At 33.6% G+C, this 22,834-nt stretch overlaps 1 protein-coding gene and 1 long non-coding RNA gene across 2 annotated transcripts; one reads left to right on the top strand and one right to left on the bottom strand.

The window, feature by feature from the left end:
• Positions 1 to 319: 319 nt before the first annotated feature.
• On the bottom strand, positions 320 to 1,058 carry LOC131611431 (uncharacterized). The gene is made up of 3 exons (XR_009286897.1): positions 981 to 1,058; positions 739 to 798; positions 320 to 658 (listed from the first exon to the last, which is right to left on the bottom strand). It is a non-coding gene; the product is annotated as an uncharacterized LOC131611431 (long non-coding RNA).
• A 16,361-nt stretch (positions 1,059 to 17,419) lies between these two features.
• LOC131609095 (peptidyl serine alpha-galactosyltransferase-like) lies at positions 17,420 to 21,648 on the top strand. The gene is made up of 7 exons (XM_058880740.1): positions 17,420 to 17,872; positions 18,721 to 18,891; positions 19,052 to 19,295; positions 19,477 to 20,153; positions 20,233 to 20,397; positions 20,555 to 20,798; positions 20,967 to 21,648. Exons 1-7 carry the CDS (start codon positions 17,577 to 17,579, stop codon positions 21,543 to 21,545), a joined length of 2,376 nt encoding a protein of 791 aa, XP_058736723.1. The 5' UTR covers positions 17,420 to 17,576; the 3' UTR covers positions 21,546 to 21,648.
• Positions 21,649 to 22,834: the final 1,186 nt, after the last annotated feature.

The following is a 22,834-nucleotide window of genomic DNA, read 5'->3' as shown; positions in this document are numbered from 1 at the left end:
CTAATGACTGAAACTTCAACGAAATTCTGGGAACTATGCATTTCGAATTTGCCTTTGACTCTAACATGAAAGATGTAGCTCTTTCTCTTAGCTTTCCGGCGATTATTAGAACGCGTCGATCCGATTCCCGAAGCTCCAGTTATGATCAATTTAGTGCAGACTGCAAATGCTGAAAATAGATTGCGAAAATCAAATAAGTGCAAAAATAAACTGATTTATAAAAACACATTAAAATAGAAAAATAAACAAGGTAAAGTAAAGAAATGCCTAAGTAAAAATATAGGAGAATGTGCATAAATATGCACTGATCACCTGTAAACCAATTCAAATCTTCATCATCACAAGCAAAAGCCTGGAGACAAAAACAACCTACAACATACTGCACAAGAGCATTCATTCGTAATTGGACTTTCAAACCAGTTCAAAACCCACCTACCTGCAACACACATAAAAAATCAGCAATCAATGCCCAATATACACTCCAGAAGACCATCATCTGAAGGTTCCACAAGTTTGGAAGACTTATGCATCAAGGCTGAGTTGAATAGTGATGATCTAGATGAAGCAGCAGAATGGTTGTCATTGCCTCTTTCAGCCCTCAGGTTGCTTGTTAACGAAACCACGTCTCTACGTGAGAAGGATCTTCTGCATTTGGTCCCTATAGAAGATCTTGTTAGACTACTAACGGATATAAATACATAGAGAAGAAAGCACATCAATAACAGGAAAAAACCTCACCCAAAGAAGAACTTAAGCCTTGCAGTTAATCCACATCTGGCCATGAAATATGTTCTGGGTCTGCACAAACAAAGCACGTATCAATCTAAACATAACCTTGTCAAACACATATTCAATTACTACATTCAACCCACACTATTATTTATACAGCTAAAAATTAGTATAACTAATTTTAACCTCCGTCCAACTAACTTAACAGTCAAAACTCCAAACAATTGGTGTGAAAATTAGATTGTACTTACTCTAAGATCTGATAACCGGACCAAGATCTGCATCAGGTTCAGTTCCAACATTTACTCTAAGAGCTACTATTTGACCACTTCTCTTCCAATATTCCTATCAATAAAAAACAAAAAAATGACTCATCAATCTTTATTCATGAACTTTAACAAAAACAAAAAGGGTCACTCAAATAATCTTACATCCATATTTAGTACAAAGATTAAAAGGGTCAACTGCAATATTTGAATCAAAACCAAAATGGGTATTAGAAACCCTAAACATCAAAATCTAACAACTCAAAAATAAAACTGAATCAAAACCACCAACCTTGAAAACAAAAGTGATGAAAGGAGAGCAGAAACGATGGAGTGGGATCGGACAAGCGTAGATCTGCAAGTTACTGACAAACAAATTTGTAGATCTTCCTTCAAAATACAAATTTTAAATCAGGAACAAAATAAAAAATGCAATGAGAGGGTTACGAAATTGGAATTTTAATTTTATCGCCTGAAAGGGGAAGAGGAAGCAGGAAAGCTACTTGCCTCACGATGTAGCAACCTGACCTAAAAATTAGCTTTTAGAGTCGCCACCTATTCTACCAGGGCGAATAGGAAACCCTACGCAGTTAAGAGATCGGGGTAAGATTATTATAATCAGGTCGAGGGAAGGTGTTAGGCACCCTCAACCCTTTCCTAAGGTTTTGAGTTAAAGCAAAGTTTTATGACTAAATTTATTAAGGTTAATAGCTAAGGAAATGAAAAGGGTGAACGGTAAGATTCGAACCTGATTAGGATTTTGGGGAAGGGGACTCGCCTTGTTTCCAAGTGCCTACGTATCTCCTTATGGAGAATCAGAGTCAACGTAGTTCGGGCCACAGGGTTGTACGCCTTAGAATTTGATATGAAGGTGTTTGAAGGTATTTTGAGTTACCTATCGTAGTTTTTGAAACGTGAGGTTCGCAAGGTATTTTGAATTACCTTATCGTAGTTTTGAAAATCGCAGTATTGAAGAGATGAAAATCCGCAGTTTGAAGGAGTGTTTTAAGATTGGGCGTACAACCCTGATTTTAATTTGTACCATTAATCGCAATGATCAATAGGTTTGATCACCATAATTAACAGATTAATAAAAGCATTGCTAATTATTCTAATCGATTGATTCGATTATCACCGTTAGCAAATTGATGTATTTTAATTATTTAATTTTATCGTTATCCCTCATAATCAATAACTTTAATTAAAAATAATAACGAATTTTTAATGCAGAGAAAATGCTAATCATCGTAACCAATAGATTTGGTTAAAACTATTTAACAAAATAAATGTTATTTCAATTTATATTAATTAAATAATTAATTGATTACTAACTATTGCAACCAATAAATTTAGTCGGAACGAATAATAAATTAAATCCTAAAATTTTGGCCAAGTGGCCAGTCGGATTGGGCAAACCCTAATGCATTGATAACCTCTCTAGGGTTTTTTGTGATTTATAATTAAAATTGATAACAATTAATTAAATCGAATTAATCGAGAAAATAATCAGAAAAATAATCGGAATACTCCTAATGTTAGTTATAGTCTAATCCTTATTAATCCTAATCAAATAAATTAATTAAATTGAACAATATTAATTAGTATCTTAATATAAACAATTATATAATAAAGAAAATAAATAAATAAAAAACATAACAAAACCTGGCTTGGATCCTGTGTTATTAGCCTTGAGGGCGCATGGTAAACCCTCAGCCTTGTGTGCGTTAGAGATGGATTATTGGAGATCCAGTGGTGAAGAACCGAGGGTGTATCGTAGAGGTTCCTCGGTCACCCATACCAGATTGAAGATAAAACACATAGTGAAAATAATTAGAAAAAACAAATTTGTCACCAGCAAGGGTCGAACCCACGCTGTGACCCATCACATGCACATACTTCCACTAGGCTGAAGCGCTTTTGATGTCAAAACGATGCACAAAACACAATATCTATGAAAACTAAATATATTAATTGAAAACCTGACTTCCACGCGTGGGCCCACCGTTGCGCTGACTGGCCAATGATGTTGAGGGAGAGAAAACGAAGACTTTTGACTAGCAAGTAGATTCATGCCACGCAAGGAGAGAAGAATTGCTCCGCTGCCCCTCCAATGGTGATTGGCCACGCGTGTATCACATGTTCCCCAGACACTATTCATTGTCACTAACCTCCAGACCTGCGGAACTTCTTGCGGGTATACTTGTGGAATTACCTGCGAATTTTCCGCAGGTTTTTTCTTCTCCCATGATTCCCATTCGTGACCTGCAAAACTCAAACAATGAACACGCAAAAGCTGCCCAGATATATTAAATGGCCTCCTCTGAATCCATTGGTGGGGTCTATTTTCTCTGAAATGGCCTGCCTCTTGGTACTCGAAGCTTGAACATGGTTGTGCCCTAACCATGGCACAACATTATCCCTGCATCAAAGCTTAAAAGGAAACCGGCTATACTACTCTAAACACAGTCACAAAAAAGTATATGCACACAAAATCGATTGAAACGGTCTGAGCAAAGAATATGAATTCCAAGAAAGATACAAACCGGTGCAACCTTAATGAGGAGGATTTGAGACGACCTGACCTTCACAAATGCTTTGGGTGATCCTCTGAATGATGCAAGAAGATGATTCAAAGCTTAGAATTCATTGAGAACGGCTGTATGTGAAGAAAGCTTATGCCCTAGTTTGGAGAGAAGTTTGAACTTTGAAACCCTAGCCTCTTCTCATCAATCTTTCGTCCCCCTTGCTTCTGAATCTTTTTAGAATATATATCACTGCATTAGGGTTAAAACTTTAGATAAAAAATCAATCAATCATTAACATGAAAATTGAAGAAAGATTTTGTATAAAATCTTTCTAATTTTGAACACCATGCTATTCCATGCATATTTTCCATTTAATCTTGGCCCTTGGATCATTTTTGGATTTGATTTTAATTAATAAAAAAAGAAATATCATCATATAATTATTCCATGATTTTTATTTGAAATTAAATAATTAAGATCTCATGTAAATAGAATAATATTGCAAAAATAATAATATTTGGCCAAGGAACTCTTTACGGGCCTTAAATCACGTGGATGAGTTAATCATTAAAGCCCACTTGAGAAATGATCAAGATTGCTCAATGTTGGCTTCATGTATTTTCTCCAAAATTGGTCAACTTCAACAATCGACATCTCTCTCAATTTTTATTGTATGGGAGAGTTCCAGGACTTTTTGGAAAACACAAAGAGTCCTCTAAATGACCCTTTTGGTTTCATCTCAATTGGAGCTTCCATGCTCTAGTTATGAGCTTTGACCCAAAAGGTGTTTTTTGTTGACTTTTTGGAGGACCTATAATCTTTTTGTCCATATCTCCCAAATGGTGCATTTCTTGATCTTGGGCCCAACATCAAAGTTGTAGAGGATGAAATTTCCTTGAGAATAGGCCTTGGTTGGACAATTTTTGATGCTCCATGTGAAAGTTATGACCAGTCAAAGTTGAGTTGACTTTCTCCTATAAAAACCCTAATTTGAACCATTGCATTTGTTCATTTCTGAGTTTTTATTGATGGATCATGATCAACCTTTGATCAAATGATGGATATAAGGTCACATACTTGATGTTGACCAAAAATCTTGAAGTTTGACTGTATTTTGACTATAGTTGACTTTTAGGTCAGCATAGTCGAGTATTGATCATCTGAGCCATTGAGTGAGCAATCCTTGGAATTGAAGCTCGACTTTTGACATGGATATGCTTTGATACATATGTGACACTTTGAGATCCATTTGGGGCCTCAGAGATTCTAACTCCTTTGATAAAATGCTAACCCTAATTTTGAATAGGAGAGAGTGACTTTGAGAGAACCCTTGAACCTTAAGTTATTGAAGATGAAATGAGGAGGGCAAATTTTGGGGTATGACACACGAGCAACCTCTTCAGTTCGGCGTTCACGATGAGCATGGGTTTGTTCGGCAATCCACTTGCGGCGTTGGTTAGGGTTTGAAAGGAAAACGGAAAGGATAAAAGAGAAAATAGTGAGAGAGAAGGGAAAGGTTACCGGAAGAGAGAAGGGAAAAATACTTATGCAAGTACAACAGATGATTAAACTGACCAATGAGAACACAACGCTTGGCATGGAGTAATTTTTATTTTGTTAATTACTTTAATAACCTTTAGCAAGGGCAAAAATATTTTGTTGGAAGGGCAAAAAAGTCAGTTTGGGCAACACTTTAGTATTGGGTAGATAGTTGATGAGAATTTATTTTGATTGAAATGATTAAAAATGAGAAACATAATTTAATTTATGTTTGAATATATTAATTTAAAAGTGATTTCTATTCATTATATTAAATTTGTTTTTTTAGTGTCCTTTTAAGAATATTTTTACATAAAAGCCCTTTTAAAAAATACATATAGAGTTGGTCCAATTCAACCAGGTAGAGGATTGAGGCAAGGGGACCCACTGTCTCCATACCTCTTTATTCTCATTGCAGAGGGTCTATCAGCTCTTACCAAAGGAGCGGTATCTCGAGGAGATATTCATGGTGTCCGGATATGTAGGGGGCGCCTAGTGTGTCCCACCTGCTTTTTGCTGACGACTGTTTTTTATTTTGCAGGGCTAACATTGAGGAGGTGTCTCACCTTATGGAGATTCTTACGATCTATGCTGATGCATCAGGGCAAGAAATTAATTTAACCAAGTCTGAGGTGTTCTTCAGCCGTAATCTTAGTATTCCGACCCAAGAGGATATTGCTAAAATCATGGGTGTCCGTCATGTGTTAGGGACGGGTACTTATTTGGGATTGTCGTCGATGATTGGTAGACGTAAAAAGGAGACATTTGCATTTATTAAGGACCGTATTTGGAAAAGGATCAATTCTTGGAGAGATAGATCTCTATCTAAGGCTGGTAAGGAGGTGATGATTAAGTCAGTGTTGCAGTCTATTCCATCTTATATTATGAGTGTGTTTATTATTCCAAATGGAGTGGTGAAGGATATTGAGAAGATGTTAAATTCCTTTTGATGGAGGGGAGGTAGCAACAATAAGGGTATTCGTTGGATGGCTTGGGATAAACTGTCTTGCCCTAAGAAGGATGGTGGTATGGGTTTTAGGGATTTTCGTGCTTTTAATGTAGCTATGGTAGCCAAACAAGGTTGGAAGTTGTTGTCTAATCCATCCGCCCTGGTTTCCAGATTTTTCAAAGCAAGGTATTTTCCTAACTCCTCTTTCTTACAGGCCAAACTAGGTAATAATCCGAGTTTTGTTTGGAGAAGCCTTTGGAAAGCTAAAGATGTGTTACTTCTGGGTTGTAGGTTGAGGATTGGTGATGGTAGTTGCATTAAGGTTATGCATGAACCTTGGCTTCGGGGGAGTTCAGAAGGATGTCTAGGTGGTCCGGTTAATCAAGGTGTGTATGAACTTTATGTTAATAATCTTATGAGTCCCAATTCCAAGCAGTGGGATGCACATGTTGTTAACTCCTTGTTTGATCATGTAGTGGCAGGTGAAATCCTGAAAGTACCTTTGTTGGAGGAAGTTGATACGGATGGGATGGTGTGGAAGGAGGAAAGAAATGGTGAGTATAGTGTTCGATCGGGATATAGGCTGTGGAGGAATGTTCAGATGCACCAAGTGGATAAAAGAGTAGAGGGTAATTGGAATAGTTTGTGGAACATTATGGCACCTCCTAGAGCCAAGCACCTATTATGGAGGATTTGTAGGTGTCATACCCCAAAATTTGCCCACATTTTCAAAAAAGAAAAAAAATTCGAAATTATTTTCAAAATTGGATTTTTATAAAATCTTGGATTCATTTACATTGACATCCTGAATTTTATAAATATTCGATTTAAAGTCTATTTTAAAATATAATAGTTTACCCTTAAATTATTTATATTTTAATAAATAGCAAAATGCTGGTCGATGTTTCATATACTTTCAATTGGCTTTTTATTTCAAATAAATAATATCGCACAATTGGTAAGGAGTTAAGATTTGCAAGTGCAAGGTGTCGGGTTCGAATCTCACTTCTGACAGTTTTCCTTTTCATTTTGTTTATACCTTAGTTTTAATTTTATTTTTTATTTATATTCAAAAATCACAAAAATAAGTTTTTTTTATATAATTTAAAATATTATTTTCGTTTTCTATTTTAGGAGAATTTTTAAAATATTATTTTTTATCTTAATTTATTATTTTGTGTATGAAATAGTCAAATTTAAGAGAAAAAACAAAAAAAAGATTGTGAGAGATTATGTTTCTTTATTTTAGGATAGTAATTGATACAATTAACTTAGAAAGAATCATGAATTAAAATCAAATAAAATTTGTGATTATTCTTGATTTATTCGTAATTAATTGGATTGATTTTTTCCAAGTATGTTAACCTACTTTTGTTCTAATATAAATAGATAATATTTTCTCACCCATAGGGGGACTCATTCACGTACAAACAACCAATCTAATTTTCAACCCTAACCCTATTCACAAAAACCTTCTTTCATAAATCCACAGACAATACATTTTTTCACCATACACACATTGTATATTCATCACTACTACACACAAAATTCTCCATATAAAAGAAAACTTTTCTTCATTCAATCTTGTCCCCTCACTAACCACGTCCTCTATTTTGACGTTTTTTCTTAAGAAAAAAACCAGTAAACCTCAACCTTATGTCAAAGTACTAAATACTCCTTTTACCACACATCACCGACACTATGTCAATTTATCCAACCTTACTGAAAGAACCATAACATCATTTCAAATTCATCTTCACCGTTAACAAACCCATCTACTACATATAAACAACCTGTAAATTTTAATTTCCACCATGGCTAAAAAAAAACTATACTAATGACATTGATAAATATTGAGGTTGTTTTGCAGGTAAAGGGTAATCAGAAATCGACGTCACACGGAAGCCGCCGAGCATCCTTTCCGTGAGCGGATGAACACGACATCACACAGTCACCGTGTTCTGCGCCGCTAGATCCGAACGCCGTAAGTTCTCCGACGAGATTCCCGTAGCAGGCCAACACTGATTCCCGTAGCAGGCCAACACCGATCTCCCCCATACAGCAAACACCGCGATCCACTGCGTGAACGATGCCTTCTCGATCGTGCCGCACTCATCGTCGGCGACCTCCCTGTGCAATTTTCATTACCGGTAATTTTTTATCCCACCATCATTATGATGTAATTTCCTTAAACCATGGTGACTATATGTGAGAATTCGTTTGTATTATGTTGATTTCATGTTGTCTGTGAAGAATGACCCTGATATGTGAAAGAGAAGGAGAGATGCGTTTGACTGTTTCTGTTTACTGAATATATGTGTGCTTTTGGTTTTGGTTGTAAATAAATAAATGTTTTTTTTTGTTGATTAAGTCAAACTTTTCTTTTAAAAGTAAATATTAAGTAAATAAACAAACAAATTTTAAGAAAATGGTGGCATGGATATTGCCACGTCCATGTTTCTTTTTTTTTAAGTTAATCTGTTTTTCCTTTTTTTAATAAAAATAAATTTTAGTCTTGTAATTAATTTAATTTAGTTCAATTGATTAGGCTAGATTTATTAACTTGTACATAACCTTTAAGATCATTCTCCGACTGAATTAATTAATTTGTAAATAATCTTATAACTATATAAATTTAAATAACAAAAAAAGAATCTCTTTTAGAATTGGTTTATTTTATTCTCTTTTAATAAAAAATAAAAAACACAAAAAAATGTTTCTCTCTTTATTAAAATACAAAGATATTATTGTTAGATTAATTAGATTTTCTTTTTAAATCTCAAAAACACCAAAAAGGTATTAGTTAATTTATTTTTATTAATATTCAAAAAATACAAAAATATTTTAATTATCATTTGTTAGAATTTAATACGCTTGTTATCTCTTTAGTTTTTAAATTAATTGTTGCTCATATTCCTGTCATTTTAATCATGCATCATTTTATATATTGTACTAACATCTTTTGTGTGTGCGAGGTACTACCTCCTTTGAGGACTCGGACTATTTTGGGGATACTCATAAGTTTTCGTATACATTAGTTATTTCATTCCATTTTAATTTCTATTTGGGTTTTGTAATAATTCGTAATTTTCATCCCCTATTCTACAAATTGTAATCCCCTCCCCGAAGCCTTGTAATAGCGTAGAAACTTTACATTCTGCTCTTTAATTTTCTGTACAAATATTAACTGTTAGATGTATGTTAATAGGATTGTATGGCAAGACTAATCAACTAAACGCTAGCTAACTTAAATCAAGATAAACTATAAATCGAATCCAATACACTTGCACTCACTCACCCTTAGGGTACGCCCCTCTTTGGTTGCCTTCGATTATAAGGTCGTGTCCCTCGAAATGTAGAGGTACCCATTAGCAAAGGTCCCTCGATATAAAATCGTCACTAAGTCCCTCGATGACCCTCGATTGTTGCCTACGAAAAAGTGACGATCGTCCCTTCGAAATTGCTAAGGGTACCTCTATCATGTTGCCTTCAACGACCTCGATGACCCTTCGATGACCCGCACGTCCAATATAACAAGGACTACCTACTCCTATATAGTATGGATAGTCCTGAAAACTTTAAAATATACAGAAAAAGACCAGTCAAATAGGGTAGTGCTCTTAAACTGCCTAGCTCAATAAAAATATCTTTTCAATACTATTTCAAAAAACTAAGGCTACGCATTTACGCTAAAGTCCTTATGTCTCTTTTCAACTCAAAACAAACAAACATGAGCTAAGCAAGTTAAGAGCCCGTAGATAACTACGGATGAAAAGGGTGCTTGCACCTTCCCTTTTCATAACTTACCCCCCGAGCCCGTTTTCTTTCAAATAAGGTCTTTTTCTGTACTTTTTACCTTTCCTAACATTGGACAAAATAAAAGTCGGTGGCGACTCTTGCTCACCGCAACATTGTTGCATATAAAAATAAAAAGTCAGTTCACCGTATTACAGTAGGGGTTGTTTGCCGACCCATATTAGACTCCGACAACACTATGTTCAGTGTCCGGCTATGTGTCAGACTTGTGAGAGGGAGGATGAAGAGGATTGGCATGTTTTCTTCGACTGTATTACTACTATCCATTGTTGGAGAGATGCATGTTTGTCTTCTATTAATGAACCCCGTTTACATACTCTGAGTGATGCCAAATCACTGATTCTGGACATTTGCAATAAAGAGGATAAGAGGGATGCCGGAAGATTTGTTGTAATAATGGAGGTGCTTTGGAAGAACCGTAATAATGTTGTGTGGAATAATGATAGAGGAGACATACCAAGGTTAGATTTGCAAGCCTATTTTAATTGGCATGATTGGTTTGTTGCTCGTGAGGTTCAAGATATTTCTAATGGTGTTTAGATCCCCTTAACCTGGAGCCCCCCGGTGGTGGGTTGGTTAAAATGCAATACAGATGCGGGGTTTAATACCTCTCATAATTCTACTAACAGGGGTTGGTGCTTCCGAAATAATATTGGAAGTTTCATTACTGCAGGTATTGCTTGGGATGTCGGCACTATGTCCATAGTCGAAGCGGAAGCCTTGGCTTTGAAAGAAGCGATGCAACATGCTATTAGTTTAAATATGGGGTGTGTGATTTTTGAAAGTGACTCTCAGGTGGTGGTTCAAGCTGTCAACTCTAATGCTACAGGTTGTTCGGAGTTAAGTTTTATTTTTCTTTCTATTAAGCGGTTGTTAGTTTCTTTTCCTAACTTTGGGGTGAAGTTTGTAAAACGCCAAGCCAATATGGTTGCCCACTCGTTAACGAAGGCGGCCAATTCTTGGTCTAGGCGTAGTTCCTTAAGTATTATCCCTTCTTGTAACGAATTTCATTTGATTAATGACATGAATTAATTTGGTTTTTGTCAAAAAAAAAAAATACAAAGGAAAATGGCTATGTTATTAAAATATTAGTATATTTTATACAAAAGCTTGTCATTTTTTTGCGTGTGATTTTTTTTAGAGAAAATATATGAAATTCAACCGCATTTTTTTTAAAGCGAGGGCTTTTTTTATGCATAATTTTTTTAAGAAAACACATACAGAAAAATGAGAGTAATTTTTATATAAAAAACACTCTTCATTTTTTTCTTAAAATCTTACACTTACCTCAAATCCTCATTTCACAAAGAATAGAAGGTTTTTTTTTTATTTAAACTGAAAATTTCATTAATAGGAGAAAAAAGAACAAGTCCCTTAAGGGGAAATCAACTTATGTTTGGGAAAACCAAATTTGTTGAACATAAATTCCTCCCTAGCTTTTCTGTGACAACATAGTTATACCACTTGAAGAATTTAAATCTATACCTTAAGTTAGAGATGGCGTCCGCACACAAATTCTCTTCCCTAAAGATGAGTTACAAGAAAACCTTTATGCTTGAAAGAAAAGAGACAGTTTTTCCATCGGTTTCTTAGATTCCAAGGAACCAATCACTCATTAAGGACCACCCTAGTAACAATGAGAGAGTCAGATTCAATCCAAAGATTTTACCACTTCTTATCATTGGCTATCTCAATCGCCATGATCACACCCATGAATTCCGCCAACAAAGCATTACCATTACCAATGAAATAAGAGAAAGATCCTACATGCTCTCCAAAAGAGTTCTGAAAATGGCTCCACAAGAACAAGCTTTCGGAGTGCCAATAGCTGCACCATCTGTATTGACCTTTATCCATGTAACGCCGCGATTATTTAATTATTTATTTAATTAAATATTATTATTTCATTTTCAAAAATTATCGGTTGAAAAGTATATTTTGACAAATAAATGGTTATGTCGGCAAATGGATTATTATATCGACAGGATATTATTAAAAGTGATGTATTGGTCGTTTTAAGTTATTGGACTTATTGGGCCTAAATTGGTTTGTGAAGAATAATAAAGAGAGAGTGTTAACTAAGCCCAATTGGAATGATAAATTAGGGTTTTAGAGATGTGTGAGTAGTGTTGTCATTTTGGGGGAAAACAAGTTGTGAAGAGAAGGAGGCAAGTCTTGGAGAAGATGAACAAATCTTTGAGATTTCCGTCCATGGTGCCAAATCGGAAGTGTGAATCGGAGACCCATCAAGTTGCTCCAAGTTGAATGAGGTAAGGGTGAGATTCTCTTCCTATAATGGGGCCTATGAGCAATTGTATGTTGGGGATTAGGGATTTAGATTCTTGCAATTTCTTGTGTTAATTTATTGTTTGAAAAAGGACTTTGCCATGAAATCGATTGAGTTAGCTGTTGTATTCTTAATTTACTGTCTAGGAATGATTTTCTGTGTTATAAATTATCGTATGAAAACCTAGAAACAGAACTGAATGAGCGTATCCCTGTTTACTGAGGAGGCTGCCTCAAACCTATACTTGGTGGAAACGCGCGCCCCTTTGCATTGGAGGAGGCTGTCTCAAGCTAACTATGTGCCTCCATCGTTTTTCTTCTTATTTTACTATTGTATGGAAATGGTCTTTCACTTCTAATGATTCCCAGGAGATGCCCGCTCCATTATAATTTAAGTTCCTTGCTTTTCTTTTCATTTGCTTTGGAGACACGGGTCTCATGTTGGAGGTGAGTTCCTTGTTTTTCTTTGATTGCCTGAGACGCTGGTCTCATTATACGGAGATGCCCGCCGTAGCCTTAAGTCACTTGTTCCTTCTTTTTCCTTCTTTTGAGACGCTGGCCATGGGTGAATGGGGTTGGCCGTCCCATGCTCCACCATAAATGGAGATGGTCGCTTATTAATGCATTTTAATTCACATTCTTTCATATTTATATTAAGCATTTCTATGTTTTTCTTTATTTATTTTTATGTTTTATATTGTTTTTCCATTTTAGTTTATTTTTGGTTTAATTTAATTTTCGCACTTTATTTTTCAGCTTAAGCTGTCTGCACGGAAATGATCATAATTGAAGTTCTAGGAATCCGATTGAGGGGTTCTAATAATCGTCGGAAAGCTAAGAGAGGGAGCTACGACTTTGGTGTAGGAGTTGAAGTCATATTCGGATCCTATATTTTCCAAATTTGCGTTTGAAGCTGCAACACTAGTTTATTTTCAGTTTTGGGTCATTAGTAGTGGGCCTGGGTTTTGTAATTTGACCTAGTTGGGTCATAAACCATTTTTGGTTGTTCTCTCTATTACCTAGCAGCCGTGGTACTCTTCATCTTAGAAAATTTCACGAGAAAAAATATACGCTTTGTAGAACTCATGGAGAACTAAACCTTCCGGACGGATTTGCTGTATTCAGGCTTGACGAAAACACTTGGTCGAAAAAGGTTGGAGAAACATCCTTATAAACTACAGGCTTGACGAAAACACTTGGTTGAAAAGATTTTACACTATAAAATAGAAATGGGCATCTTGTTACATGAAGAAGGCTTTTATATTAGGAATGTGAAGCACCCAACTTAGCGAAAGTGTGAATGTAAATATTAAAAGTATTAAGAATGTTATAGAAGAAAAATATATATAATTAATCAAAGTCTGAATAAAAGGAGCGTCAAGAGATACCAAGACTCCTAAACTCGTATTTTGATATATTGTGACAAATGTCTTACCCATTATACAAAATATTATCAACAAAGTTCATGGCCCTTTTAACACCATTAACACAACTTTTACAAGCAATAATTAAAATCAACTAAGAAATAGATCCAAAGCTCTTTGTCTGCAGTATTGCAAAGCTTTATACAAGTATCATTCAACACTTCCATCTAATCCAAAGCAACCAAGAATTACATCCAAAGCTATTTGTCTACAATATTGCAAAGCTTCAAGCCAGAATATGTAAAACAAGCCAATTGTAACATTTTCAATATCTTCACAAAAGAAATTTGTAACTTCAACAAAAGAAATTTGTAATAGCATATTCTTTCTATTACATTAAAGATAATAATCAAGCAGTAACTACATATTTTCTAAACCACATGTTGATGTCCTCTTTTATTCAATTTCTCCCGTTCTTTGTTTTTCTACAGCAAATACACCAAAAAAACAAATCTAAATAGAGAAAAGGAGAAACAAACAAATGGAAAATACCGAAGATTAGAAACTACTAGTGCATGTAAGAAAGATGATGAAGTGAGGTCGAACTCATGTTGTCAATATGTTCCCATTCATATTCCCTATTATCAACATGTTGTAGGAGTCTCATGTCTCTAAATCCGTCTCATGTGTCGTCATCGTTGTATTTGTCGTCGTCAGAGTTACGACGACAAGGATCGTCTCTATCGTAGTTGATGGTCGAGGAGTGATAAAGTCCAAAATGTGTTGATTATTTGTATTAAATAGTGGCACTTATTAACTTGGTTCATTGGATTCACAAGTCTAAACCTCAACTTTTGTATAAATAGATTTATAGTTTTGTCGTATAAATATTGTGTAGATTGATCATTTGCAACTCATTTTGTAGGTATGTGTATACATTGGAAGAGCTTTGGTAATCAAAAGACAAAGAAATTGCTTAACCATGAAATTTTGGAACAAAACATGTTTGCTGAGTTTCGTGCTGAGCACAATCATAGCACAAAAAGTACGGACATCCAAGCTAAGCCCCAAAAACTGCGCTAAGCCCCATTTATGGCAGTTTAAGAATTTTTTGTAGTTGTGCTCAATGCCAAATCTGGGGCTACGTGCGGCCTGCTTCATTAGATTTGTATTAATAGCTTTTAACTTCATATTTTTAGGAAGATACATTATTTTGGAGATAGAGAAACATGCCAAACAAAAAGAAAGGGTGATTCGTTTATAACGAAAGCTGGATTCGTCAATAGTTGGGAAATCAACATTGATGCTCATTCATTTCTTTTCTTCACATTTGTATCAGGTTATCATGAGTAGCTAAACTCCTTTTCTTGTTGGAATTGGATGTAGTTCACCATAACAATATGTATGTTTATTGATCACGACGTTATAAACAATCTATTTATGCATTAATATCGATGTTATCTTTGTTTCACTGTTTAACTTTATATATTTGAATTGATATTGAGAAATAAGGTTCAAATCTTGATCTAAGATAATCATCTATTAGATTCTAAATTCTAGACATTGATTTAGTTTTAACATTCACCGTAAGTATCAATTCTTAATGCTGTCATATTGTTTAATAGAATGAGAGATCGTCAATTAAATAATAAGGTAGAAACCTCATCAGAAGTTTAGACATAAACTCTGTTAGTGAGCGATACGTGATGATATTGATAAATGTTTAGATTATGTATAACTGATTGGTAAATTATGTAGTCTATTGGTGGATGGAATCAAATCCCGGCAAACTCTCGTATCTCTGAAACTTTATCTATCATTTATCGATTTACATTTTGCAACTTTAAACCATCAAACATCTTGCAAACTTCCGCTTAAAACCATAGTAATTATTGAACGACATTAATATCACATTAGTCTCTATGGATACGATAAAACAAATACTTACTTTTGATTGCTCAACATCAAGAAGGCACAATCATTATTTTCATTTTTTGCCCTCATTTTTTATTTAGGGATTTTGGGTATTTAATTTATTTTTTACTTTTTTAATTTTTTTATTACTATATTGATTTAGTGACTAAAATTTCGTGAAGGAAAGAAATGTTAAAGATTTTTGAAGGACAAGATCCATCTCCCTCAGTAGGAAAAAAAACACTCTATGATCTTATGAAATCTTTTTTTGTTTTATAAATTTGTTGGTTAATTTATTGAATAATCAATATATTTGATTTATTATATAATCTAAATATATTAGTTATTGAATGAATTTAAAAAATAAAATTTCTCTGACTAAAAAAAGCATAATTTTTTTAAATAAATTTTTAAATATTCATAAATTTTACTCTGAGTATGAGTATCGGTACCTCTAAACAAATTGTATTTAATTTTTAATTTATTTTAAAATAAATTATTATAAAAAGTAATATGACACATTCTATGAATACATAATTAATAGATAATCAAATTCTATAGGTACCAGAGTGTTATGCTTTTTTATAAGAGTTAAACGTTATTTTGTCCCTTGCCATTTGGGGCGAATCTCAAAAACAATCCTGTAAAAAAAAACATAGATTCCGTCCCTGCCATTTGTAGATTCCCCTGTTTTGCCCCCTCACTGAATGTGGTCAACAAAAATGATGATGTGGCGTGTTGTGTTGGATCTTTTTTATTTTTCTAATTGCTGACGTGACTGCCATCTGGATTTTTTATTAATTTTTTTAAAAAAAATATATTTTTTTAAAAAAATTATTATTTTTAAATTTATATTCACACTTTTTAATTTATTTTATATAAATTATTGGTTTAAATGATAAAATATGATAATGTACTCAAAAGTTTAGTATGGTGAGAGTACAACCCACCACCTTGACATCACAATACTAACAAGGTATCCATTAGGCTACATGATTTTTATTGTAATACCAATGCACTTAGTTATTTTTATAGCATGCAAACGCTTTTTAAAACTGAACCAACTAAGACTAATAAAATAAGACTAAGTTAATTAAAACTAAATTAATTAAATTAAATTATAATTAAACATAATTAATTAAAACTATACTAAACTAAATTAATTAACACTAAACTAATTAAAAATAAATTAAACTAAACTGAGTTTGATTTAGCATATATACTAACGTTAATTTTAAAATAAATTAATATATTAAACTAAAACTAATATAAATTAAAGTGAATAAATTAAAACTAACTTAACTAAATTGAGTTAAATAACACATTTTAACGTTGAATATATAAAACTAACTTAATTAACACATTTTAACGTTAAAAAACTAAACAAAATTAAATAAACTAAATTAATATTGTTATATTCATTTTTTTAATGTTAAAAAACTAAACTAAATTAAATAAACTAAATTAAAATACTTAATAATAATAAATTAATAAAATTAAAATAATTAATGTTAAATACTTTTACTTTAATTTATGTTTTTAGTTTATTATAATTTTATTATTTTCAGTTTATTATATATATTTACGTATGAAAAAAAATAAATTTGGCCAACATGAAAAAAAATTTAATTTAAAAAAATAATAATTTTTTTAAAAAAAATTAAATTATAAAAAAATAAATATATGAAGTTGGCAGCCACGTCAGCAATAAAAAAATAAAAAAATCCAACACAGCACGCCACATCATCATTTTTGTTGACCACATTCAGTAAGGGGGCAAAATAGGGGAATCTAAAAATGGCAGGAACGAAATCTGTGTTTTTTTTTACAGGGTTGTTTTTGAGATTCGCACCAAATGGCAGGGGCAAAATAACGTTTAACCCTTTTTATAAATATATTTTGAATAAGAGAATAGCAAAGTGTATTTATAATTTAATGCATTTGTTACCGCTATTTTTAATATCTAATTTTGACTAAAAATATAAATAAACAAAAAAAAAATTAACAATGATAGTACCGACTTGCGACTACGAACATGAATACATCCATCCAACGTTTGACTTCACTTTAGCACGAGATCTTTATTCTTCAGGGTAAAAATAGTATGGCTTCAAAGCCAAGAAATTTAGATCTTGTTCACAAAATTAGCAAACACCCATTTCATATCTAGCCTTCAAATCAAGCTACAATGGAAAAAGTTTTGATTTTGCTGCTTTTTGTGCTACTGGGTTTCACTAGTTTCACTGTTGAAGCAGCTTACAAAGCACCGCGGAGGATCCACACACTGTTCTCAGTGGAATGTGGAAACTACTTCGATTGGCAAACTGTTGGGTTGATGCATAGTTTCAGAAAGGCAAAGCAGCCTGGGCATATTACCAGGCTTCTTAGTTGCACTGATGAGCAGAAGAAGAGTTATAGAGGGATGCATTTAGCTCCTACTTTTGAGGTTCCTTCTATGAGTGTACATCCTGTAACTGGTGACAGGTGAAATTTGGGTCCTTATTTAAAGTTGAAGCAGTTTTTTTTTTTTTTTTGGATTTGAGTTTATATTGTTAGTTGTAGTGAGAGGGAGAGAGAGTAGAGTGAGATAGATGAAGTGGTAAATGTTTTTAAGAAACTCACTTTTGTAATGGTTTGGATGTGTCACATCCAGACAAATCTCGTCTGGATGCTTATATCCAGACGAATCTCGCCTGGATTTGTGCATTTGGAGAGAGGTAAAATTGCAAACAATAATGAAAAAATAGGTTTTTTAGAACATTGGGAGGTGGGAGTGGGATGCAGCCTCTTGGCCTAGTGGTTGTGTGGCCAACTCTAGGAAGGGACGGGTTTGGGTTGACGTTCCGTACCAAGGTTCGATTATTGATGGTGTAAAAGAAAATGGTCGCGACTACCATTATGCGATAGGCTTTGATTGAAAGCTTTAAGATATACTAGATTTTGGATGAAAAATAGTTAGCTGAGAATGAGATAGGATTGGTTCTCATTAGGGATTGTCCTATTCTATGAGTTGCTTCTACATGTAGTTATGTTTTATTTAGCAATTGCTTGTTTTTTTTTTTCATGTTGCATGGAACATACAGATGCAGATGACAGTTACTCCTTCTATTCCTAAACTTTGATATTTTTTGGAATTTGCACATAGGTTTAGACAGTTATTGGTTTTGTTTTGTGTTGCCTGGAACATACCGATGCAGACGACAGTTACAATATGCTTTTCAGGATTTTATGAATTTGAAGTCGTTTGCCATAATAAGATACGTATGTGACTACTGTATTACAAAAGTAAAATCCTTTTTAAACATGGTTGGTAAATTCTGTCCACTATGCAGGTACCCTGCAATAAACAAACCTGCTGGGGTTGTATATTGGCTCAAACATAGTAAAGATGCAGAAAATGTTGACTGGATTCTCATTCTAGATGCAGACATGATAATCCGCGGTCCAATTAGACCTTATGAAATTGGTGCAGAGAAAGCAAAACCTGTTGCAGCATATTATGGGTATTATTCATTAAAACCCAGACTAGAGTGGTTTTGATTTTCGGCTTTGGATCAAGTCATTAAACTTTCTTGTCTTAATATCTTGAAATAGTATGCGCTGTGTGTTTTTCTGCATTAACATTTAAACATGTCATAAACATGACAAATATTCCTTCTCTAGGTATTTAAGAGGTTGTGACAATATTTTGGCTCAGCTCCACACGAAACACCCGGAAAAATGTGACAAAGTTGGCGGGCTTTTGGCTATGCATATAGATGACCTACGAGCTTTGGCACCTATGTGGCTTTCGAAAACAGAAGAAGTTCGGCAAGATAAGGCTCACTGGGGAGCAAACATAACTGGTGACATATATGAGAAAGGATGGATCAGTGAGATGTATGGATACTCTTTTGGTGCTGCAGAAGTGAGTTTTTACTCTCGCAATGATTTTTTTATTTTTTATTTCAAGAATTACTTCTATACTTAATGACCATATTCATCAAGCACTACATTTCCAGTTCTTGAACTATTTAACTTTTGCTAATTGTTTTTCTTTTGACCTTCTTTTCAATTGTTTCCTTCGTGTGCTCTTCTGTTGTTCACAGGTTGGGCTCCGACACAAAATCAATGATAATTTAATGATATACCCTGGTTATGCTCCCCGAGAGGGTGTTGAGCCAATTCTTCTTCACTACGGTCTGCGGTTTAGTGTTGGGAATTGGTCATTTAGTAAGGCTGATCATGATGAGGACGATGTCATTTATAACTGTGGCCGGCTCTTTCCTCAACCTCCTTACCCTAGAGAGGTGAATACGTTGGAAACTGACCCGAATCTAAGACGAGGACTATTTTTGAGTATAGAGTGCATAAACATTTTAAATGAAGGTCTTCTTATACATCACGCATCAAATGGTTGTCCTAAACCACCATGGTCTAAATACTTGAACTATTTAAAAAGCGGAACCTTTGCTAAACTAACTCGACCAAAATATGCGACTCCAGCTACTTTAGAAATGATGGATGATAAAATTCAAGAACAGGTTGATCATGATTCTTCCAAGCCATATCCTAAAATCCATACTATATTTTCAACCGAATGTAGCTCGTACTTTGATTGGCAGACTGTGGGACTTATGCATAGTTTCCATTTAAGTGGACAGCCCGGAAATATCACTCGACTTCTCAGCTGCTCTGATGAGGACTTAAAGCTATACAAAGGCCGTAATTTGGCTCCCACACATTATGTTCCTTCTATGAGTCAACATCCATTAACAGGCGATTGGTAATTTTGCGTGTTTCAACTGTATTATGTTTACGTAACCTTAGATTTTATCACACATAATTTCTGTGTTTTATTTCAGGTATCCAGCAATTAACAAACCTGCTGCAGTCCTCCACTGGCTTAATCATGCAAATATTGATGCTGAATTCATTGTGATTCTTGATGCTGATATGATAATGAGAGGCCCAATTACACCATGGGAATTCAAAGCTGCCAGGGGCAGGCCTGTTTCAACTCCGTACGAGTAAGCCTGATGAACTTGATTTACCTTTTTTTTTTTGTTTTTATTTCTTTCGTTTCAAAAAGTCTAGTATCGAAACTCGCATACATGTAATTTTTAACTTGGATACTATTATGCCGTATGAAATTTCAATTTTTGTTTATTTATTTTGACATGCTAGCTACCTTATTGGATGTGACAATGAGCTTGCGAAATTACATACTAGTCATCCCGAGGCTTGTGACAAGGTTGGTGGCGTAATTATTATGCATATAGATGATCTGCGCAAATTCGCTTTACTATGGCTGCATAAAACGGAGGAGGTTCGAGCTGATAGAGCTCATTATGCCAGAAATATAACAGGAGACGTTTACGAATCTGGCTGGATTAGCGAGATGTACGGTTACTCTTTTGGCGCAGCAGAGGTATTTTATTACAAAAAGATAAAATAAAATCAAATTGTTTTCATCAGTTAACTAGCGAATTTATAGAAATAAGCTTATGGACATGTGATAAGCTGCTTCCATAAGCTTTCCGAAGTAGTCTCACGGGAACGAATTTCACTAATGTAACCTCTAATTTTGTTGATGCAGTTGAAATTAAGGCATACTATAAACAGAGAAATAATGATATACCCGGGATATGCTTTCGAACTTAGCATCAAATACAGAGTTTTCCACTACGGACTGCAGTTCAGTATTGGGAACTGGAGTTTTGACAAGGCCAAATGGCGAGAGATCGATATAGTCAACAAATGTTGGGCCAAGTTTCCAGAACCACCCGATCCATCAACTCTCGACCATGATAATGAGAAAAGTTTACAGCAAAACCTTCTCAGTATAGAATGCGTCAAGACACTGAATGAAGCACTGCGTTTGCATCATGAGAGAAACGGGTGTAATCGCGGTAATTCCATATCCACATCAAAAGGAGATGCTACAGATGAAAGTGTAATCTCAAAGCATATTTTAGCAAATGATTCAGAGGAGTTGGCAAGTGTTGATAGTGATAGAATGGGGATTCCAAATTCTTTTAGATTTTGGGTGTTGTTTTTATGTGTATTTTCTGGATTAGGTTTCTTGGTAGTGATTTTTTGGGTGCATTCAGGTCAGAAAAGAAGAGGAATGAAAATGAAACACCATAGAGTTAGAAGAAGAAACTTGTATCCTTGATATACATATTTTGGCCTTCATGTACCTCTACTATTTTTTTCTTATTCTTTGATATTGTTTAATATTTTTTTCAACTCTGAAAATAAATTGTTTTGTTGTTTTAGTTCATAATGAAATTTTATTATTTTGATTATTGAATTTAACTGAAACCGTGTATTGAAAATTGGCAGAGGATGGTCTTTGTTTAAAATAGAAATATTTTCAAATAGAGCTTGGTGGAGAGAACAATTATAAGAGGAAAAGTTAACCTCTCTCTCACCTTAGGGTTTTGATAAAGCCAAATGGAGATCATCAATTTTTTGCTCAATCCGTTGCCTCAAGAAGATAAGAAAAGTTTGTTCAAGTCCATCAATTCATATTTTCATGACTCAGTCATAGTTATCTGAAAATATGATAAGGAATTTTTTTTTTCTTTTCAATTTATGGGTTTTATGTTTTTTCACGAAGTATACTTTTAGATTTTTTTTTGGAAGTATATTTCCACACTTCTATTATATATATTAAAAGAGACTCTCAATGTATTTGACACATAAAATTATTTTTGCCACATCACTCATAATTATGTGTGACAACTTCTAAATTTATCTTCACTTTTTAAAAATCACATGAGTCTCTACTTGAGCTCACGAGTTTGAATCCTGAAAAATACAAAAAATATATTAATCTAATAACTACTTGCATATTTTAATAAAAGTTATAAAGCAATATTTATATTTTTCTTATAATAATTTTTTAATTATAAAATTAAAAATAACAAATATATTAACTTAATAATTACTTACATATTCTCATAAAAACTTATAAAACAATATTTCTATTTTTTTTTGCAATTATGTTTTAATTAATAAAATTAAAATAAAAAAAATTTACATATTTTTTTTCTTTTTCATATACGACTCTTTCATCGTATCATTTTCAACAAAGAATAGTATTATGACAAGTCAATTGTTAGTTTTAATATTTAATATTAAAATCACTTTGTAAGAACTCAAATACATTTTTTAATATATTTATGTTTGTTTAACAATTTTAGATAGAAAAAAAGACAATATAATACGTATATCATTTTCTTATATATCAATAACATATTCAAAGTTTAACTCATTACAATATTTTATTCTTACTATAAAAAGTATTTTAAGAGATATGGATTTAAAACTTATTTTGAACTAAAAATTCTAACACAAGAATCACTCCAATTAAATATGTTTAGTTAACTAAATATATTTTCTAAAATTCATCACTTCTCAAAAAACAAAATCAGATATTAAATTTTTATATGAGGTCAC

This window comes from Vicia villosa, linkage group LG6 (assembly GCF_029867415.1).
Source record: "Vicia villosa cultivar HV-30 ecotype Madison, WI linkage group LG6, Vvil1.0, whole genome shotgun sequence".
Lineage (NCBI taxonomy): Eukaryota > Viridiplantae > Streptophyta > Magnoliopsida > Fabales > Fabaceae > Vicia > Vicia villosa.
The sequence above is the reverse complement of the archived record's forward strand: the minus strand, read 5'-3'. Positions and strand labels throughout refer to the sequence as shown.